The sequence below is a fragment of the Apostichopus japonicus genome, chromosome 6 (assembly GCF_037975245.1).
Source record: "Apostichopus japonicus isolate 1M-3 chromosome 6, ASM3797524v1, whole genome shotgun sequence".
NCBI lineage: Eukaryota > Metazoa > Echinodermata > Holothuroidea > Aspidochirotida > Stichopodidae > Apostichopus > Apostichopus japonicus.
The window spans coordinates 2148096-2165500 of record NC_092566.1 but is presented as its reverse complement, the minus strand read 5'-3'; the positions used below and the strand labels follow the sequence as shown (position 1 = coordinate 2165500).

General features: G+C 37.6%; 1 protein-coding gene across 5 annotated transcripts in view; it reads right to left on the bottom strand.

Annotated features, from left to right (window-relative positions):
• The window catches only part of LOC139968644 (PDZ and LIM domain protein 7-like), a 66642-nt gene that overhangs the window by 5610 nt on the left and 43627 nt on the right, over window positions 1-17405 (bottom strand). For 3 of the 5 annotated variants that reach the window (XM_071972863.1, XM_071972868.1, XM_071972864.1), the window contains 8 exons: window positions 16266-16415; window positions 14000-14101; window positions 12194-12307; window positions 4676-4728; window positions 3460-3559; window positions 2704-2884; window positions 1766-1886; window positions 879-994 (listed from right to left, as the gene is read on the bottom strand). In XM_071972863.1, coding sequence (XP_071828964.1) covers window positions 879-994; window positions 1766-1886; window positions 2704-2884; window positions 3460-3559; window positions 4676-4728; window positions 12194-12307; window positions 14000-14101; window positions 16266-16415 — 937 coding nt within the window. Of the gene's footprint in view, window positions 1-878; window positions 995-1765; window positions 1887-2703; window positions 2885-3459; window positions 3560-4675; window positions 4729-8950; window positions 8999-12193; window positions 12308-13999; window positions 14102-16265; window positions 16416-17405 lie in introns of all 5 variants that reach the window. The other 2 variants (XM_071972865.1, XM_071972866.1) reach the window with 2 other exon arrangements.

The following is a 17405-nucleotide window of genomic DNA, read 5'->3' as shown; positions in this document are numbered from 1 at the left end:
GGGGATGTGCACATTATGTGATGTCCCTCAGGGAATGTCTCTCAGGGGATGTACACCCTGTGATGTCCCTCAGGGGATGGACACCCTATGTGATTTCTCTCAGGGTATGTACACCCTATGTGATGTCCCTCAGTGGATGTACAGCCTATGTGATGTCCCTCAGTGGATGTACAGCCTATGTGATGTCCCTCTGTGGATGTACAGCCTATGTGACGTCCCTCAGGGGATGTACAGCCTATGTGATGTCCCTCAGTGGACGTACAGCCTATGTGATGTCCCTCAGTGGATGTACAGCCTATGTGATGTCCCTCAGGGGATGTACAGCCTATGTGATGTCCCTCAGTGGATGTACAGCCTATGTGATGTAACTCAGTGGATGTACAGCCTATGTGATGTCCCTCAGTGGATGTACAGCCTATGTGATGACCCTCAGGGGATGTACAGCCTATGTGATGTCCCTCAGTGAATGTACAGCCTATGTGATGTCCCTCGGGATGTACACCTTATGTGATGTCCCTCAGGGTATGTATACCCCATGTGATGTCCGTCAGTGGATGTACAGCCTATGTGATGTCCCTCAGTTGATGTACAGCCTATGTGATGTCCCTCAGTGGATGTACAGACTATGTGATGTCCCTCAGTGGATGCACACCCTATGTGATGTCCCTCAGTTGATGTACAGCCTATGTGATGTCCCTCAGTGGATGTACAGACTATGTGATGTCCCTCAGTGGATGTACAGCCTATGTGATGTCCCTCAGGGAATGTTTACATGTGGCACACTGCAGTGCCTTTGTAGTGAGATTAAAAAAGCAGGAGGGGTGGGAGATGGGGGGGGGTTTCACGTGCTTTGCTTGGGTAGTATATAGTAAACTCACAGAGCAATTGAAGCAGTTGGAGTGATAACACTTGTCCATAGCTTCCACCCAGGGATCACCAGCATCAATGGTAAAGTTGCAAGATGCACAGCGGTGCGAGAACAAAGCCTCGTGATCTGTGGACCAAACAGATATAAAGTCATATTAGGAACTTTGTTCAAAACTTTGGTCAAAATTATGACCCATGAGTCAGTCCATAACCATTACTGTAACCCCCCCCCCCCCCAAATAAAAGGTCCGTTGTGCTAGACAGACTTTAATAATGGCATAAGGGTCCTAATTCAAGATTCTTATCTGCTACAATGAGACCATAGAAAGGGCCTTAATTTAAGATTCTTCAACTGATTATTGAAAAGAAAATGAAATCTTGAGTCCTGATGCTAGAATATCACATTAACCTCACACACAGTAATGTTTGTGAGCTAAAAATGCAAGTGCTTGAATAATCTACTGGCCAAAACCAAGTTCCCAGAGGCATTTTCCTAAATTACAGAACACACAATCAGTTTAATACCATGCAGGCTTATTGGAACAGCCCACTAATGTTTGTTGTAATTACAAGGGACTTAGTTAGGTATGGATATCATAAGATTTTTGCCTCTCACTGACGATATGTACTCGACTTGCTTGTTTCTGTTTTTAATGTCTACTTGCAGGAAAAATGCAAGTGCCTTCTTTTTCCCTACTCACAAATGGCAAAATCCAATGACCAGCTTTGGCCAGTAAATAGTCTGAATATCGTGGCCTGCTCACATTCAGATTGAATTAGACCATTACTTGGGTCACAGGAGTTCACGAGTAAGCTTTCATCTTATTAATATATTTTGACTATTTTGATTTATGATATAGAAAGAGGTTTTGTGGATTTTTGTTATAATTGAACTTACCCTTCCTGCAGTATGGTTGTCCATTATTGACCATAAATTGCTGGTCTCCTATTGGCTGTTTACACTCATAGCACACAAAGTGTTCTGGATGATAGTTCCTACCCATGGCAGTTACACAATTCTGCAAAAAAGAAAAAAAATATATATATAGACTTTCTTAGAGGAAAGTAAATCAAAAAGATTTTCTCAAATGATTACAGATACAAAACATGAAGATTTGCTACCATAGTCATGCAAAACACGTTCTGCCTGTATCAGTCAGACAGGCAAATGGAAGCTAGGTATCATGAGGCTACCATCGTCATGCACAAAACATTCTGTCTGCCTGTATCAGTGAGACACATGGAAGAGATGGTGTCATGAGGCTACCGTAGTCATGCACAAAACATTCTGTCTGCCTGTATCAGTCAGACCCATGGAAGAGATGGTGTCTTTAGGCTACCGTAGTCATGCACAAAACATTCTGTCTGCATGTATCAGACAGACACATGGAAGAGATGGTGTCTTTAGGCTACCGTAGTCATGCACAAAACATTCTGTCTGCGTGTACCAGACAGACACATGAAAGAAATGGTGTCATGAGGCTACCATAGTCATGCACAAAACATTCTGTCTGCCTGTATCTGTCAGACACATGGAAGAGATGGTGTCATGAGGCTACCGTAGTCATGCACAAAACATTCTGTCTGCCTGTATCAGTCAGACCCATGGAAGAGATGGTGTCATGAGGCTACTTTAGTCATACACAAAACAGTCTGTCTGCCTGTATCAGTGAGACACATGGAAGAGATGGTGTCATGAGGCTACCGTAGTCATGCACTAAACATTCTGTCTGCCTGTATCAGTCAGACCCATGGGAGAGATGGTGTCATGAGGCTACCGTAGTCATGAACAAGTCAGTCAGTCAGACACATAATAGATAGAGATGGGTTACTTACACCGGCTACTGAATGACCGCATGAGGCACATTTAGGAGCATAAAGCTTGTTGAAGTCGGCTTGGCAATACACTTTGTTATCATGCTCAACAAAGCCTTGATTCTTGAGGCTGTCATGGCAATGGGCACAGACAAAGTGCTCAGGATGCCAGCTGCGATTCAGAGCAGTGACAACGGTACCCCTGTGAAAAGAAATAAGAGAATAGGCATCAATTACTACATTTAACATTTTCACAACAACTTATTCATGGACTTATTAATGGAATCTGAAAAATAAGAAACAAAAGAAAGCACCCAGGATTTGATTGTCAATTTTCAGTAATATGCTGATTATCAGTATTTTTATGAGATCTAAATTTAGAGACAATAACGATGTTGTTGTTGTTCTATTACTTCATCAATAACATAACTTTAAGGGATAATGAAGTGAAAATATAAACCAACTATTGCTGTACATTTCCAACCTCAGAAAAGATTGCCTTGTTCAAATATGTGTGTCACCATGTAAACTTAAAGGTACCATTCAGTTGGACAGTCCCCAATTGACCCCCCCCCCCCTCCAAAAAAAAAATGGTTTTGAGACTTTTTTGATAATTTTAGCATATCTAGCTCCAAAGAAGGAACGAAGTAGGGCAGGTGACCAAAGCAGCAGTACAGTATAGGACGGATTGGGCAGACAGCTTTATGGCCTTATGCAGCGACTACTGGCGCAGAGAGAATTAAGGTTAAGGTAAGGTATGCCGCTTTAAATACTTACTTAATAATTTGGCGACATCCATCGCAGTACTGGTCACCTCCCTTGGGTTGAGTAGATGGTCTTGGCCTATTAGCAGGAGCTGACGGCTGGTTGTAGGGAACTGAAATTAAATGAAATGGTGAAAAGGATTTAATTTTTATTTATTTATTTGTTTTGCCACAAAAGTACAATGTAGAGGCAAGTCTTCCATAAAGCTTAAAAGCTTAACAATGTGGAAGACTCCCTGAAGAAAGAAAAGAAAAGAAAAAAAAATATATATATGTATAAATACATATACATAAATATAAATACAAATTAAATGTTCAATATATATATATATATAGTAATTATATACAGGTATTTACAAATTTACAAAAAAACAGGTACATACAAACAGGTATTTACATACAGGTAATTACAAAGAACCACCCACAAAAGAATTTGATCATCTTTTTGTGGGACAAAAAAAAAAGAAAAAAAAAAAAAAACTTGTCAACTAAAATTAGCACCAAATGGTGCAAACTTGGAAAAGAAGTAAAAAAGGATAAGATTCAAATGAACGATACTTTTATCACTTGAATCTGGTCACCTACATTCTCATTGCCATGGAGATATTAAGACCATTGCTCGGACTGATAGACTGTTAGATTATCATTATGAATAAATCATTTTTAACAATAAGGAGCACTTTGGCCATTTTCTTTTTCTTTAATGTGTCTCATAAACGTTTCAACAGAGGGCGCAATCATATTGGTCCTAAATGTCAGTGATCTGTACTGGTTTGTAATCTCTGAATTAACGTTACACGATCTCTTCAAAAGTGTTCACAAGCTGCTAACAGGCCTGATGAACTTGAACAGAGACCAACCGGATGACTGGCTCCACTTGTGCAGGTTTGCCAAATGAAAACAGGTTTTAAAAAACACAAGTTCAGTTGCTTAAAAACAGTTTGAATAAATATGTTTGAAAGATCTCTTCTCCAAACCTTACAAATGCAATTGTATGTACTTCTAGTGATCAACTCATGGTATTGTTATGATCTGTAGTCTAGGTCATGTCAATCTTTGCGAAACCAGATCAGACCGATATCACAGCATCATCTGTCGTTTGTGGCGTGGCTAGATTTGCCTCAATGATTTCATGAGTGTTTTTGTTTTTTTGATGAAAACCTTCCCCTATCTATAAAGTTTAATAGTTTGGCAATAGGCCTTGCTTAAAATTATCCGGGATTACATACCAGCCTGAGGTGCCCTGGGACGATTAGCTGCCACCTGGCTAGGAGCCTGCTGTCTGCAAAGTAACATGAAAGAGGATGGGAAGTAGTTAAGTGGTGTAACATGAAAGAGGTTAGGAAGTAGTCAAGTGTTCTAATACATTGTCACAATCATGGAGTGATAATTCCAATGGAATTGTTCTGTGTTAAAACCTTGTTCATTGCATTGTTGGTTTAATTTTGTAATTTTCCAAATTACACAAGTGGTTATATCCAAGCTCAAACATTAAAAAGGAATTTATGACAAGAAACAATCAAAGATCTTAGTCATTGCAAGAAAGATATTTGCAGAAAAGAAGATGATTTAATTGGCAAGAAACATGAAGAAATGGATTAACTTCTGTTTCTTTGAGGTGTCCTTTGAGAACAGTTTTAAAGGAGCATTTCAACACTGTCCACAGTATGATCTGGCTTTGCTCCACATAGATGAGAATAACACCAACAAATTGACCTGAATAGTTCCACCAGCCCCAGCACCGTCAGACAAGATCGTTCTCCATCCCCCACTCCCATGCACTCCCACTCCCATGCACTCCCCCTCCCAAGTACTCCCCCACTCTGTTTACAATAAAAACCACGACTTGACGCATTTGGATGTTAGACAAGACGAGATTATGGGATGACACAAGATTGAGTTCTGAACTTACTTCCGATATTTAATCATTTTATCCATGTGAAAATAAAAATGAGTAGACTAAATATGGAAACATCTGCTACAGAATGTGAAGTGATAGATTTTTATTTGTCGCCTCCAGAGTCCAAATTGAATGAACTAGTATTTTAGCTGATCCAGGTGTGAGATTTAATAACTTGCCACCACATTGAGAATTGTCCTGAAAATACCTTTGAGGTTCATAGTACTTGTTGTTCATGCATACATATGAACATAAAACACTAAATAGATAAAATGCTTGTTAAGACAAGAAAATGGAAAATTAGCAACTAATTTTACATAAAAAAATATTTTACTCTGGAAGTATTCCAGAAATGTCATGTGGCTGTCAATTGATCCGAGGTTACCAGAATTCTAAACAATCAAATCTTTGTTTTGGCATTCTTTTAAAATAATAACCAGTTTACAACTATGAGTTTGAAATCAAATTTGGTGAAGAACCATTCAAAATGGCTCTGAAAAACACAATGAATATGCTGATTGTTTTCTAAGGCAACAAGTTGGTTTCAAAGATAAACCAAAGTTTGTTATGAAAGTATCTATCACAATTGAAAAATTAGAATAAACTTCAGACCCATGTTCAAGATATGTTACACATACTTAAAGGTAGTCAGTATAGGCCCCTAATTATAGCTCGCTATTATTGCTAGAAGTTTTCAAAAAGTACCTTCCTGGAGATCTTTACTCTCCAAATTTGTTCTCAGACATTTTTAAGGAACACACAAGATAACTGAATGTCCCATTTGAGGAAAATTTCCTCGAAGGTGGTAATAAAAACAGATTAAGAATTTTGACCAAAGGTGACCATATTTGAATATCTAGCATATTTAGGGCCAATACAGAATACCTTTAACATGTTGGATGCTGCAAAGAAGCAAAGAATGTCTAGCGAAAAAGCAATCTGAAATACGACCACCACCAAGGTTGTTGCGGAAAGTACTTTATGTGTAGACAGACAGTTCCTGCCTTATACAATTGTAAGAAGTGAAAGATTGCAAGACAGAGATATGGGACAATTCAAGTAGCATTAATTATACAGCTGTTGAATTGTTAAGCTAGATAATCAAGAACTTTAATTTTGATATATTGAAGAGAGCTGTATTACTGCTATCATGATTCGACTATACTTAATTTAACTTTGCCTCACAAAACAATGTGAGTCAACAGTGAACTTTAAATCTCTCAAGATTTAATATGAAACAGTAGTAATGAAATCTAGTGTTTCTATTACACTACTGAGATTTCTACAAAATTGTGTGGCTCAATTATCTTTTGCAGTATCAAAGGAATGTTTTATTAATTATATAATCGTTGTTTTGTTGTTAGTCAATGTTAATTAACCAAAGACCGTTATGAAGTATATACTGCATTACCCTAACATAATGTATAGCTTCTACATACTGCACATTATAGGATCTGTGTCAGGTGATTGGTCAGTCGGTTGCTATGAACTATGGCTTGAAGACTCGCCCCAAACCGCGTGCCGCGCTCTGAAAAAAATTAACTTTCCGTTGCTTGCAAGTGAAGTTTTTCTCTTGTCACTACAAAATGCAGACAGTAATGGAACGTGATACCTTGTTATCTTTAGCTGGACCTGAGATGTCCATCGCTGTATGATCGTTTGTATACTGTGCTGTGGGTATTGACCGCAGCTGTATGAACAGACTGTACACTAGTGTCTAATTACTGACGGTAGCAAGCTATGTGTGTATTTTCTGGGATCGATGGTGGTGTCTAACACTTCTGTTACACCTCATTCGAAAACTAGGTCAGATTACCGGCATTAGACATTTCTTTTTGCGCGAGTCTTCACACCCTTTAATCACATTCTCTGGCTGAGTAATTACAGAACTACTGACTATCATAATGTGCATTATAGGATCTGTGTCAGGTGATTGGTCAGTTGCTATGCACTATGGCTTTAATCAAATCCTCTGTCTTAGTAATTACAGAACTACTGACCATCCTTGCACATTTAATCTAGTCAGGATCAGGACCATTCGATGTTGTTGTCTCTACTAAGACAATCACAACGTTTCTGTGGTGGCACATAACCTCATCTATTAGGACTGAGAAACCAGTTTATTTATAATGTAAGTATGACAAGCATCCTGCAGCCACCTACAACCTACCCCTAAACACCCACAAAACATACTTCCTGATCAATATTAAGACAGTCACCATGGAAACAACTAACAACATTGTATACTTTAGGCTAGTTCAAAAACTTTTGACAATATCATAAATCACCTTACTTTACAACAATCGCAGCTGAATCAACATTAAAAGCAATAACTGAGAAATTCCAGATTTGTTTGATGAAAGTTAACCTTGCCTTGAAAGTGTAAAGACATTCCAGCATAGTCTGAAACATTCCATGCTCTGACTTTGATCAATTTTGGATTTTCTACACAGGTTTACTTTATAGTATGTTAAGCATTTTCTTAAATGCTTTTTTGTTTTCAAAGAGAACAGGAAGGAGCTACATAAACAAAGGATTTGTCTTTACTCCTAAAGGTGAATGCGTTAGTTAATATAAATGTAGCTGATGAATCCTATGGGTAAAGCAGGAAATACTTCATCAATTCTGATCTACAATTTCTTTAAACTAATCTAAAATGTAAGACTTCAGTCTCTTTCAATAACTAAACTTTTATTTTCCATTTTTCTATGTATTTTATTTTACGAGAAAGAAGCCCAGGAGAAAGAGGCAACAGAGGCAAAGAAGAAAAATGTACAGGAATAAAAAATAATGAAGCAATACCAACAAGATTTCTTTCAAACTGTTAAATGCATCCCTTTACCTAACTGCTGATACTGCAAGAAGCCAACATTGGCATATAAAGTGACTATATGACTATTCCCATAAATGTTAATTCCCACCCAGTTGGGACATCTTTTGCTATACTGTACTCAGCTTACTGTCATGTCCCGCTTCAGAGCAGTCGTAGTGTCAGTATGAGCAGTATGAATACCATGTTTCTATCAGATAAAGGTTAGGAACTGTCAAAACGAGTGTTTTGAAGCATGATACGGGAGGACAGTGTAGAGAGGTATTAGCATTAGGAAATTGTCCTAACTGGCTGAAATTCCCCAAATGTTGGAAGAAAACAACAGGTCAAGAAGCGATAAAGTCTTACAAGTTTGGAATATCATTTCGAACATCCTTACAGTTAACTGTTTAGGCAGATATGGGCACCAAGAAAACTGCATAGTCCAAACGCAAACTCCAGTGGACTGGTCAAGAAGTAACTTTTTTAAATTATATTTCTTGTCTTCAACTATTTTATTTTTTATTAACAATATTTCCTATCTTTTCACATCTCGATACAAAGTCCAACACCATCCTTCGATATATTCAAAGAAATCTCAAGCCACCTTTTCATGACCTTTGAAAAATGTGTGAAAGAAACTAAATGCAGAGTGGGTGATTGATTGATTGATCGATTGAAAATATGTTAAAGGGAAAGAAATGAACTAAATGACTGCGAAAGATTATAAATTTCCGCTGAGGGAGGTGATCAGAGTTAATATTGAATGAGAATCGAGAAATATTCTAGCTTTACCGCAAATCTGCATCAAGAAACATAACTTTTACTCCATCTTCGGCTCCACTGAGGAAAAATCATGTACACCAGAGATTTAGAGAATTGCAACCGAAGTAGTGGAGATTATACGAGAATGAATCTTATCACCAAACAACCTGATTTTAGCAAAGAAATGATAATTTATCATTTATAATCAATACATAATAATTTATAATCAATCGTCTATATTGGTTTATGTTTGAAACTGACGTAGGAAGTAGTTTTGCTCCTGTTTTGTTCATTGCACCATAACATTCATATAAATTCACTCCTTGCAGAGCTTCAGAGAAATTTATCATGACCTAAAACATCTAACAAATATTAAAGTTCTTCTCCCCTTGTTTCCCCCCGCCCCCATCACTCCTCTTCTCATAGCTCTCTTCCAACCTTTTCTCCACACCTTTCTGTCCTTGTCCTTCTCCAGTTTATTCCCTACCCCGTTCCCTTAATCCTCTCTTTGTCCCTCCACTGTTTATCTCCTACCTCTCCTCTTCCCCTCTTGGTTCCTTTTTTCTTCTCTCCATCCCTTGTCCACGAATCCCCTTACATCTATCTCTTTGTGTCCACCATGCTCATTAATCTGTCTGTATTATGTGCATGTTTTTGTCCCTTCTGTTACTGTTACTTGTCATTTAGCCTTTGAAGAAGATCCTGCTAAGATCGAAATGTCAGGCCAACTTACTTTTACACAAATATTAAAGTTAATAAATTTGGTCGAATAAAACAAAAATATACAAAGAGTTATCTTGACAGGTATTTTCAACTTGCTTTGAAAGGAAAAGAAAGGGAAAATAACATAGTAAGAGTAAAGCTTGAAATAAACTTCTTTGGTATAAAAAACAAAAATATATTTGTGTAACTTGTGTGGCCTCCATACTTTCCAATTTGAGAGAAACAGAGTTAAAGCAGCCTAAGAACTAATGACTAATTTCCTGTATTTGTAACAATTAAAACAATCAATGCATATGAAAGAAACATGTATAGACTGGTTTAAATTACAACTAGATCATGAAGCAGAAAAAAATAAGTAACATGACTTAACAGAAGAAAGCAGGAAATGAAACATATAAAACCAATCACGATACAGAAACAGGTTTCAATGCGCACTGTAGGTCAAAGGTCACTGACATGAAAGAAACATTTTCTACACACCATAAAATTGTACATCCAGTTACGACAAATATTGTCACATTACTAAGAAATAGAGTTACAGAGCATGCAATAGGTCAAAGGTCACTTTCTGTAGGTATACATTGACACAAATATGCAAATTACAACAACCTTTCACCTCAATTATACAGTAGAATAAGAGCTTAAAGGTCATCAGTATTGCCAGCATAAATGTGGTAGAAAGTCAAATCATGGTCAAACCATGCTCAAACCTTTAGAAGGCATTTGACCTGCCACTCTTTAAAAGGCATTTGACCTGCCACTCTTTAAAATGCATTTGACCTGCCACTCTTTAAAATGCATTTGACCTGCCACTCTTTAAAATGCATTTTTCCTCACTGAGATACAGAATCTCAATGTATGTGAATAATTAGTGGCGTTACATGGTTTCCCGGAGCAGATTTGAATAATTTTAACACGCTAACATTTTTGGCGACACTGAAGACCTCTAAAGAATGAATAATAATAATAATAAGAAAGGATGAACAGCAAGGCATGCGATAGGTCAAAGGTCAAATTACATCATAAGCATTCAAAAGAGAATGTACAACTTATATGACTAAGAGGCAAGATATCTTAAAAGAAAATTACAGGGTTGGACGAGTTTGAAAAAGCAAACAATAATATGACTGAGTAAGACAATCAATAGTTATATAAAACAGAGACAGAAGATTCTGAAGCAGATGGGTTTTCTTGGGGGGGTGGGGGGAGGGGGGTTGTCAAATATGAAAAATTTACCCAAACCTGTCCAGTTTGACTCAAAATAAGGTCGGAATCATTCAAACTATTGACAGCCATCTATATGGAGTCACCAAATTTACCAAATTGATCAAGTTTTATTTAAAATGAAGGTTGAAATTGATCAAATACAAAAAAATATAAAATTGTGTGACCAAATGAATAGTAACAGCAATTTTATCCAACCTATAGTGTTTGAATCAATTAAAGGTTTCCTGTTGTTCAAACACTCTCCTTTAAAATTGTGTCACCAGTAAGAACATATTTCAACAAACCTATTGAGTTTATACTAAACAAGGTTGCAATTGTTCAAATTACAACGGCCTCCCATAATATGTGATGCTAACGAGATATTCTAAAATGAATCTCATGCAAGTTTTAAACTTCCATTGCAAAGTTATTTTTTAAACAAAACAAGTTTTAGTATAAAAATTTTTTCAAACTTTATATACCGATTTGTAAAGTGAAACTCCAATTAAATTTGTTTATCTATACAGATATCTTAACAGCGTCAAAATTCTCGTCAGCCATTTTGCAAGGATTCGAATTTAGGTCATTACTTATTTGATTTATCAACTTACTTTCAAAGACGTGTTTAAATATATGATATAGGATAAACTTTGGGGCCATATTGTGGTCAAACGTTTGGAAGGTCAAAGTTCAAACTATTGGCAACCAACCCCAAATCTGCTGAACAATGAACATAAAAAAAAAGGACTGGGAATAACAACTGCAGAATATTTCCTCAAGGAAAGGAGAACAAGGAAACCAAGATTGAAACAACATCTTACACTGCTGGTTCTGCTACTGTCTGGTTGACTGTCAAACGCAAATTCATAACACAGTGAATTTCTTGGTGAAGAGCTTGATTCTTATTTTGAGATACAAAATTAGATTTCTGGTATTTGAAGTTTTTGTGTCAACAAAGAATTGCTTGAAACATTATATTTGACCCAGGAAATGGCAAGCACTTACTGCACACCCATGCTTTGATATGACTTGCACTTTAAAAGGTGAAAAATATAAAACTAAAAATTTGGATAATATTTTGGTTTTGAAATCAAAAAATCAAAAAGGGAAATGATAGAGTGTGAATCAGATATCAAACGGGTCATGCTCCTTGGTTGTGATATGAGAGAAGGGTAAAAAAAACCATGAAAAATTATGAAACGAACCACAGCCATTCATTACTTTTAAAATCACTTGTGTTATGAATCGTATCAAACAGTCAACCACAGCAGTAAACGTCAAAAGGATAAAACTACCGCAGTTGCTAAGAGCCATTCAGAGGGTCTATGGGGAGGGGGGTATTACCGAGGTCCACTAGGTGAGGGCTTGTACGTCCTTCTCTCGGCTTCAACCTCCGCTGTGAGTTTGTGCTTTTTCATTGGATCGCTGACATTGAATATGGGTTGTATACCCTTATGACTGCAGGTCATGGTGAAAAGTTGATACTCAAAAGAGTTAGAATTCATATTTTTTTCATAATCCAAGGCATAAACCAACATAATAAAGCTAAAAGTTATTAATTGATAAACAGGATTATTTTTCTATTAATACTGTTTAAGAACAATGTTTCAAATAGAAAAAGCAGCTTAATGGGACTATACCTATGTGAAACTATTGAACCAAAAAAACTTTCAACTAAGTATACAAATTAACCCACCCACCCTCCCCCACCCCCCCCCCAAAAAAAAGGGAAAAAAAAGAACATTGTAAAGTGAATAGTCAGGATTTTAAAATAATTCCTCAGGACATGAAATACACCAATTGGAAAGCACACACCCACTCATCTTCCCCAATGTGACCACAGACAGGTTGGCCTTATACAGGCATCAAGTCAAGATCATTTACGCCCTGTGGCAAGAGCTGTCTTGGATTTATCTTGGGAGGGGGAGGGGGAGGGGGAGGGGGAGGGGGAGGGGGAGGGGGAGGGGGGAGGGGAAGGTGGGGTCAAGAGGTGAGAACACAGTGACAACATTTAATAGTGACACTAGTGCTGAGGTCTAATTCAAGTCCTGGGTAAAATCCTAACTGGAAATAAGTAACAACTGGCTAAATTAGGAATAACTGATTCAGGATGGATTCAACCTCATAATCTAGTTAGACGTTTGCTCTCATCTCTGCTTTCATCCCTGTATCAACTTTACCATCTTCATCTACCATTCCTATCCATTGGATTTCCCTTTGATCTAAACTCTACCTGACAGTTGACTGCTTATCTATACATTCCTCTTCTGTTATTACATCCCCAATGGAATGCCGAGTACTTATTTTTAGCTACACAAGTTTGTGGATTCATTCTGATTCCAGTTCTTTGAGGTTCGGTATAAACCCATACACACTATCCAGCTATCTGTGTGTATATATCTATGTAGATATATATATACAGTATATAAATATACATCCACCACATCCACTGCTGTTCAAATCAGATATATTTGTTGTCACAGGTTGGACTTCACCGATTTGATTTAATAGTCCACTTGCATATAAAATGGCAGGTATTTCTGCAACATTGCTAATCAAATACTCCATCTACAATTTGCACACTAATTGGCACTCACAAATGGATGCTATGAATGAATGAGTGGTTACAAACTGGTTACATTCCAATCACCCTTCTGTGCTAACTATAAGTCACAGTTCAGCTACATTCACAAGTTGAGGCATTCTATTCTGCAATAAGGCGAACTTCTCAGTTCTAACTACCATCTCTGCTTATGCTTATGTTTAAAGCACGATTTCATTAAAAAAAAATAGATTTTGCCTTAAAAAAGTTACAAACTAAAGTGACTGATATATATTGCCCTCAGAGTATTAAGCTTTCCAGGTTTGGTCTAACTTTTGAGCACTTCTTTTTTCTTTCTTTTTTCAAAATCTATCAAATTTAAAAGGCTCAAGTTTCTTAATATGAACAAATCCAGTACAAAACTGACAAGATATTTTACTTCATGAATATGCACAGATCATGGTCACACCTAAATTTGATCTAATATTTTTTCCAATGGACAAATATCTATGGAGGATGATATTCTACCAGTGTCATTTGACTGTCATGACAGGAATGGAAGCAAACGGCAATTCAATAAGATTGGAAACTAACGTAAGTCAACGTACGTTTGGAGGCAATCTGGATTGTCCTGTAACGCTTTCTTGATGAGAATGTTTGGATCCGGCTTCGGCTTTGGTTGAAATTTCGGTCGAATCTGCATTTGAACTCTATCGTAACCACATCGCAAACAGATTGACTTATTGGTAAAATATGAGGAAAACTTGGACACATTTTCAATTAATTGATTAAATATTTAATACTTAATAGCAAAATCAATACATGAATTGCTGACAAAGATTATTGAGAACATGACCTTTGACCTATGTACTGTTATCCCTACAATATGTAGAATCATATCAGCCACATTGATGCTTCTACGATCTCGTCCAATGTTTGCAAATCACTCACTTGTTACAAATTAACACCAGATGAGCAAAACTGTCACCGCGATGTCTCGCAAATAGCAAATAAACCTTTGGCACAAATTGTAGGCATTGTTTCGTTTGTTGCATCATTGTCACATCAGATGTCTACCACTGTTACTTTCAAAATAATAAGTACTTGGCATATATGCCTACAGAATATGTATCAATGCAAGCATCAGATAGCCGTAACACCACTCCACAATGGGAGAGTCATAACACCAACCCACCACCATACAATAGCTGTAACACCACTCCACAATGGGAGAGTCGTAACACCACTCCACAATAGGAGGGTCATAACACCAACCCACCACACCACCATACAATAGCTGTAACACCACTCCACAATGGGAGAGTCGTAACACCAACCCACCACACGACCATACAATAGCTGTAACACCACTCCACAATAGGAGAGTCATAACACCAACCCACCACACGACCATCAATAGTTGTAACACCACTCCACAATGGGAGAGTTATAACACCAACCCACCACCATACAACAGCTGTAACACCACTCCACAATGGGAGAGTCGTAACACCACTCCACAATGGGAGAGTCATAACACCAACCCACCACACCACCATACAATAGTTGTAACACCACTCCACAATGGGAGAGTCATAACACCAACCCACCACACGACCATCAATAGTTGTAACACTACTCCACAATAGGAGAGTCATAACACCAACCCACCACCATACAATAGCTGTAACACCACTCCACAATGGGAGAGTCGTAACACCACTCCACAATGGGAGAGTCATAACACCAACCCACCACACCACAATACAATAGCGATAACACCGCTCCGCAATAGGAGAGTCATAACATCAACCCACCACACCACTCCATCATTTGATAGTTGTAACACCACTCCACAATGGGAGAGTCATAACACCAACCCACCACTCCATCATTTGACAGTTGTAACACCAACCCACCACACAATAGTGTAAACACCAACCCACCACACCATGCAATAGTGGTGACACCACTTCACCGATAACATAGAACAGAGTTGCATAGCATCAAACATTCTGCTAAGGTCGTCCTGCAATCTCAACATTTCCGGCAACAAGCCACTAAATCAAAACTGTGCACATTTGCTGAGAGATAGCAGGTTGTGTATCTTGTGTGTCATGTGTCAGCCTATAGCATAGCTAACTGTGACCGAACAGGTTAAGATACATTGAGGCACTATGTGATCCGGGGAAAAGTTAAGGGTTATTTATAGCTAACCGTTCTACCATCTAAAGGTCAAAGTCATTCCCTTAAGGGCAGAATCATTAATATTGACAGAAACAACTGGTATAATCCCTACAGCTTTATTTGCTTCTGTTGAATTCCTTGTCTAACTGTCTGCTGGCAATCAAATGTATATCAATTTCATGAATTAAATAATATACTACCACAGCAAAGATTTCCTCGTCAAAAACTAAAACAAAACTACCAACAAAATTTCGCCTTTCATAAATTGGACCACAGAAGTTTGAAAGGGTATTACAAAGGGGGGAGGGAGGGAGGGATGCAGAATAGTTCCATACTGCTTATAAGGTATGCTGGAGTAGAAAGAGATTCGACATTCTTGGCATCAACAGCAGTCATGTTGAGAAACAACACTGAAGGGACTAGATCAATACCAAGATCCACGGCAGTGAAGTCGCTTTAAATAAGATACTAGCAATTATTCACCACCATTTTATGGTCAATGTCCCTTCCACTCTTCTTCTAAGAGAATGAACCAACTTCATCCATCCATTTTCCAGAATCTTCTCATCTTTTGAATTTGTTTATGGAACAAATATTGATGACATCACAGCTACATATTTCAGGATTCATCTATTCCTTTTGTTTTACTTGAAATCTAAAAGATATGGAAATTAAAATGACCCTTACCTAGATGGTTGAGCAGGTGGTGGTGGGGGTGGTGGAGCATAGCTGGATGGGCCACCATAGGACTGGGGGCTACTGTATGACTGGGGGGTACTGTAGGCCTGGGGACTCCTCTGCGAAGGTTGGCTATAGGTAGGAGTATGCGAAGGCTGTCTGAAATAAACAATAAATACAAAATATATGTAATGATATTTTCAAAATAATACTTCTGTACATTTGGTTCCAGTCTGTAACCGTTTACGGATACTGTATGTCACAGCGATAATTTTGTCTCATTTGGCTTTCCATATCAAAATATTGATAAGGCCATATATCAACTCAGAATGAGGGAGGTGAAACAAACATTGGAATTCATACTTGTAAATTGGAATGTTGTGAGGAAACAAAAATGGGGATAATTTTTTACTTTTACAAGGATTAACAGCAAGGTGACAATGTGCATAAAAGATTACATATATTAGGAGAGAATGGTCGTTATCATGCACAACCCACACATAAACACATAACATATGAAACTGTTAATGTATACGTTTTAGTTATGAGGCATTGCGGCAGACTTCAAAGCCAACATCTGTGGTAACAGTTAACATTATAAGTTCCATCTGAAACCATTCATTAAATCAGCATGTCACATGTGAAAGATGTTAGACACTTCAACAGACCATGGGGAAATAAAATGGCAGTACACCCATGATGTCGTCATCAAGTTTACTCATACAGTAATATAACTACACAATAGCATTCAAGGGCAATGACATGATGGTGCTATTGCTGTTTTCCTAAGAAAAACCAACCTCTGGCACAGAATAACTTAAAAACCTCAAAGAAAGCTGATTTAAAAGTTTGACAAAATACATTTCATCCATATTTTAAACATAGGCTGACCTGTGTTCTACTATTAAGTATCTCTCACAGACATTAGGCATTTAACTAACAACTGTTTTTCTTAAATTACCTCAAACAATGTTTCCAAAAGAATCGAAAAATGACACTTTTTAACCTAACGACACATTTCACTCTCTAAAGTTTTCACAAATAAATCTGCATGCAGCCATTTATATATAGTATGATGAATTTTAGCAAGCAAAATGACATCTTCAGAAGATCCCCTCTCATTTGGCATTCCTCTTTGCCCAAGAATAA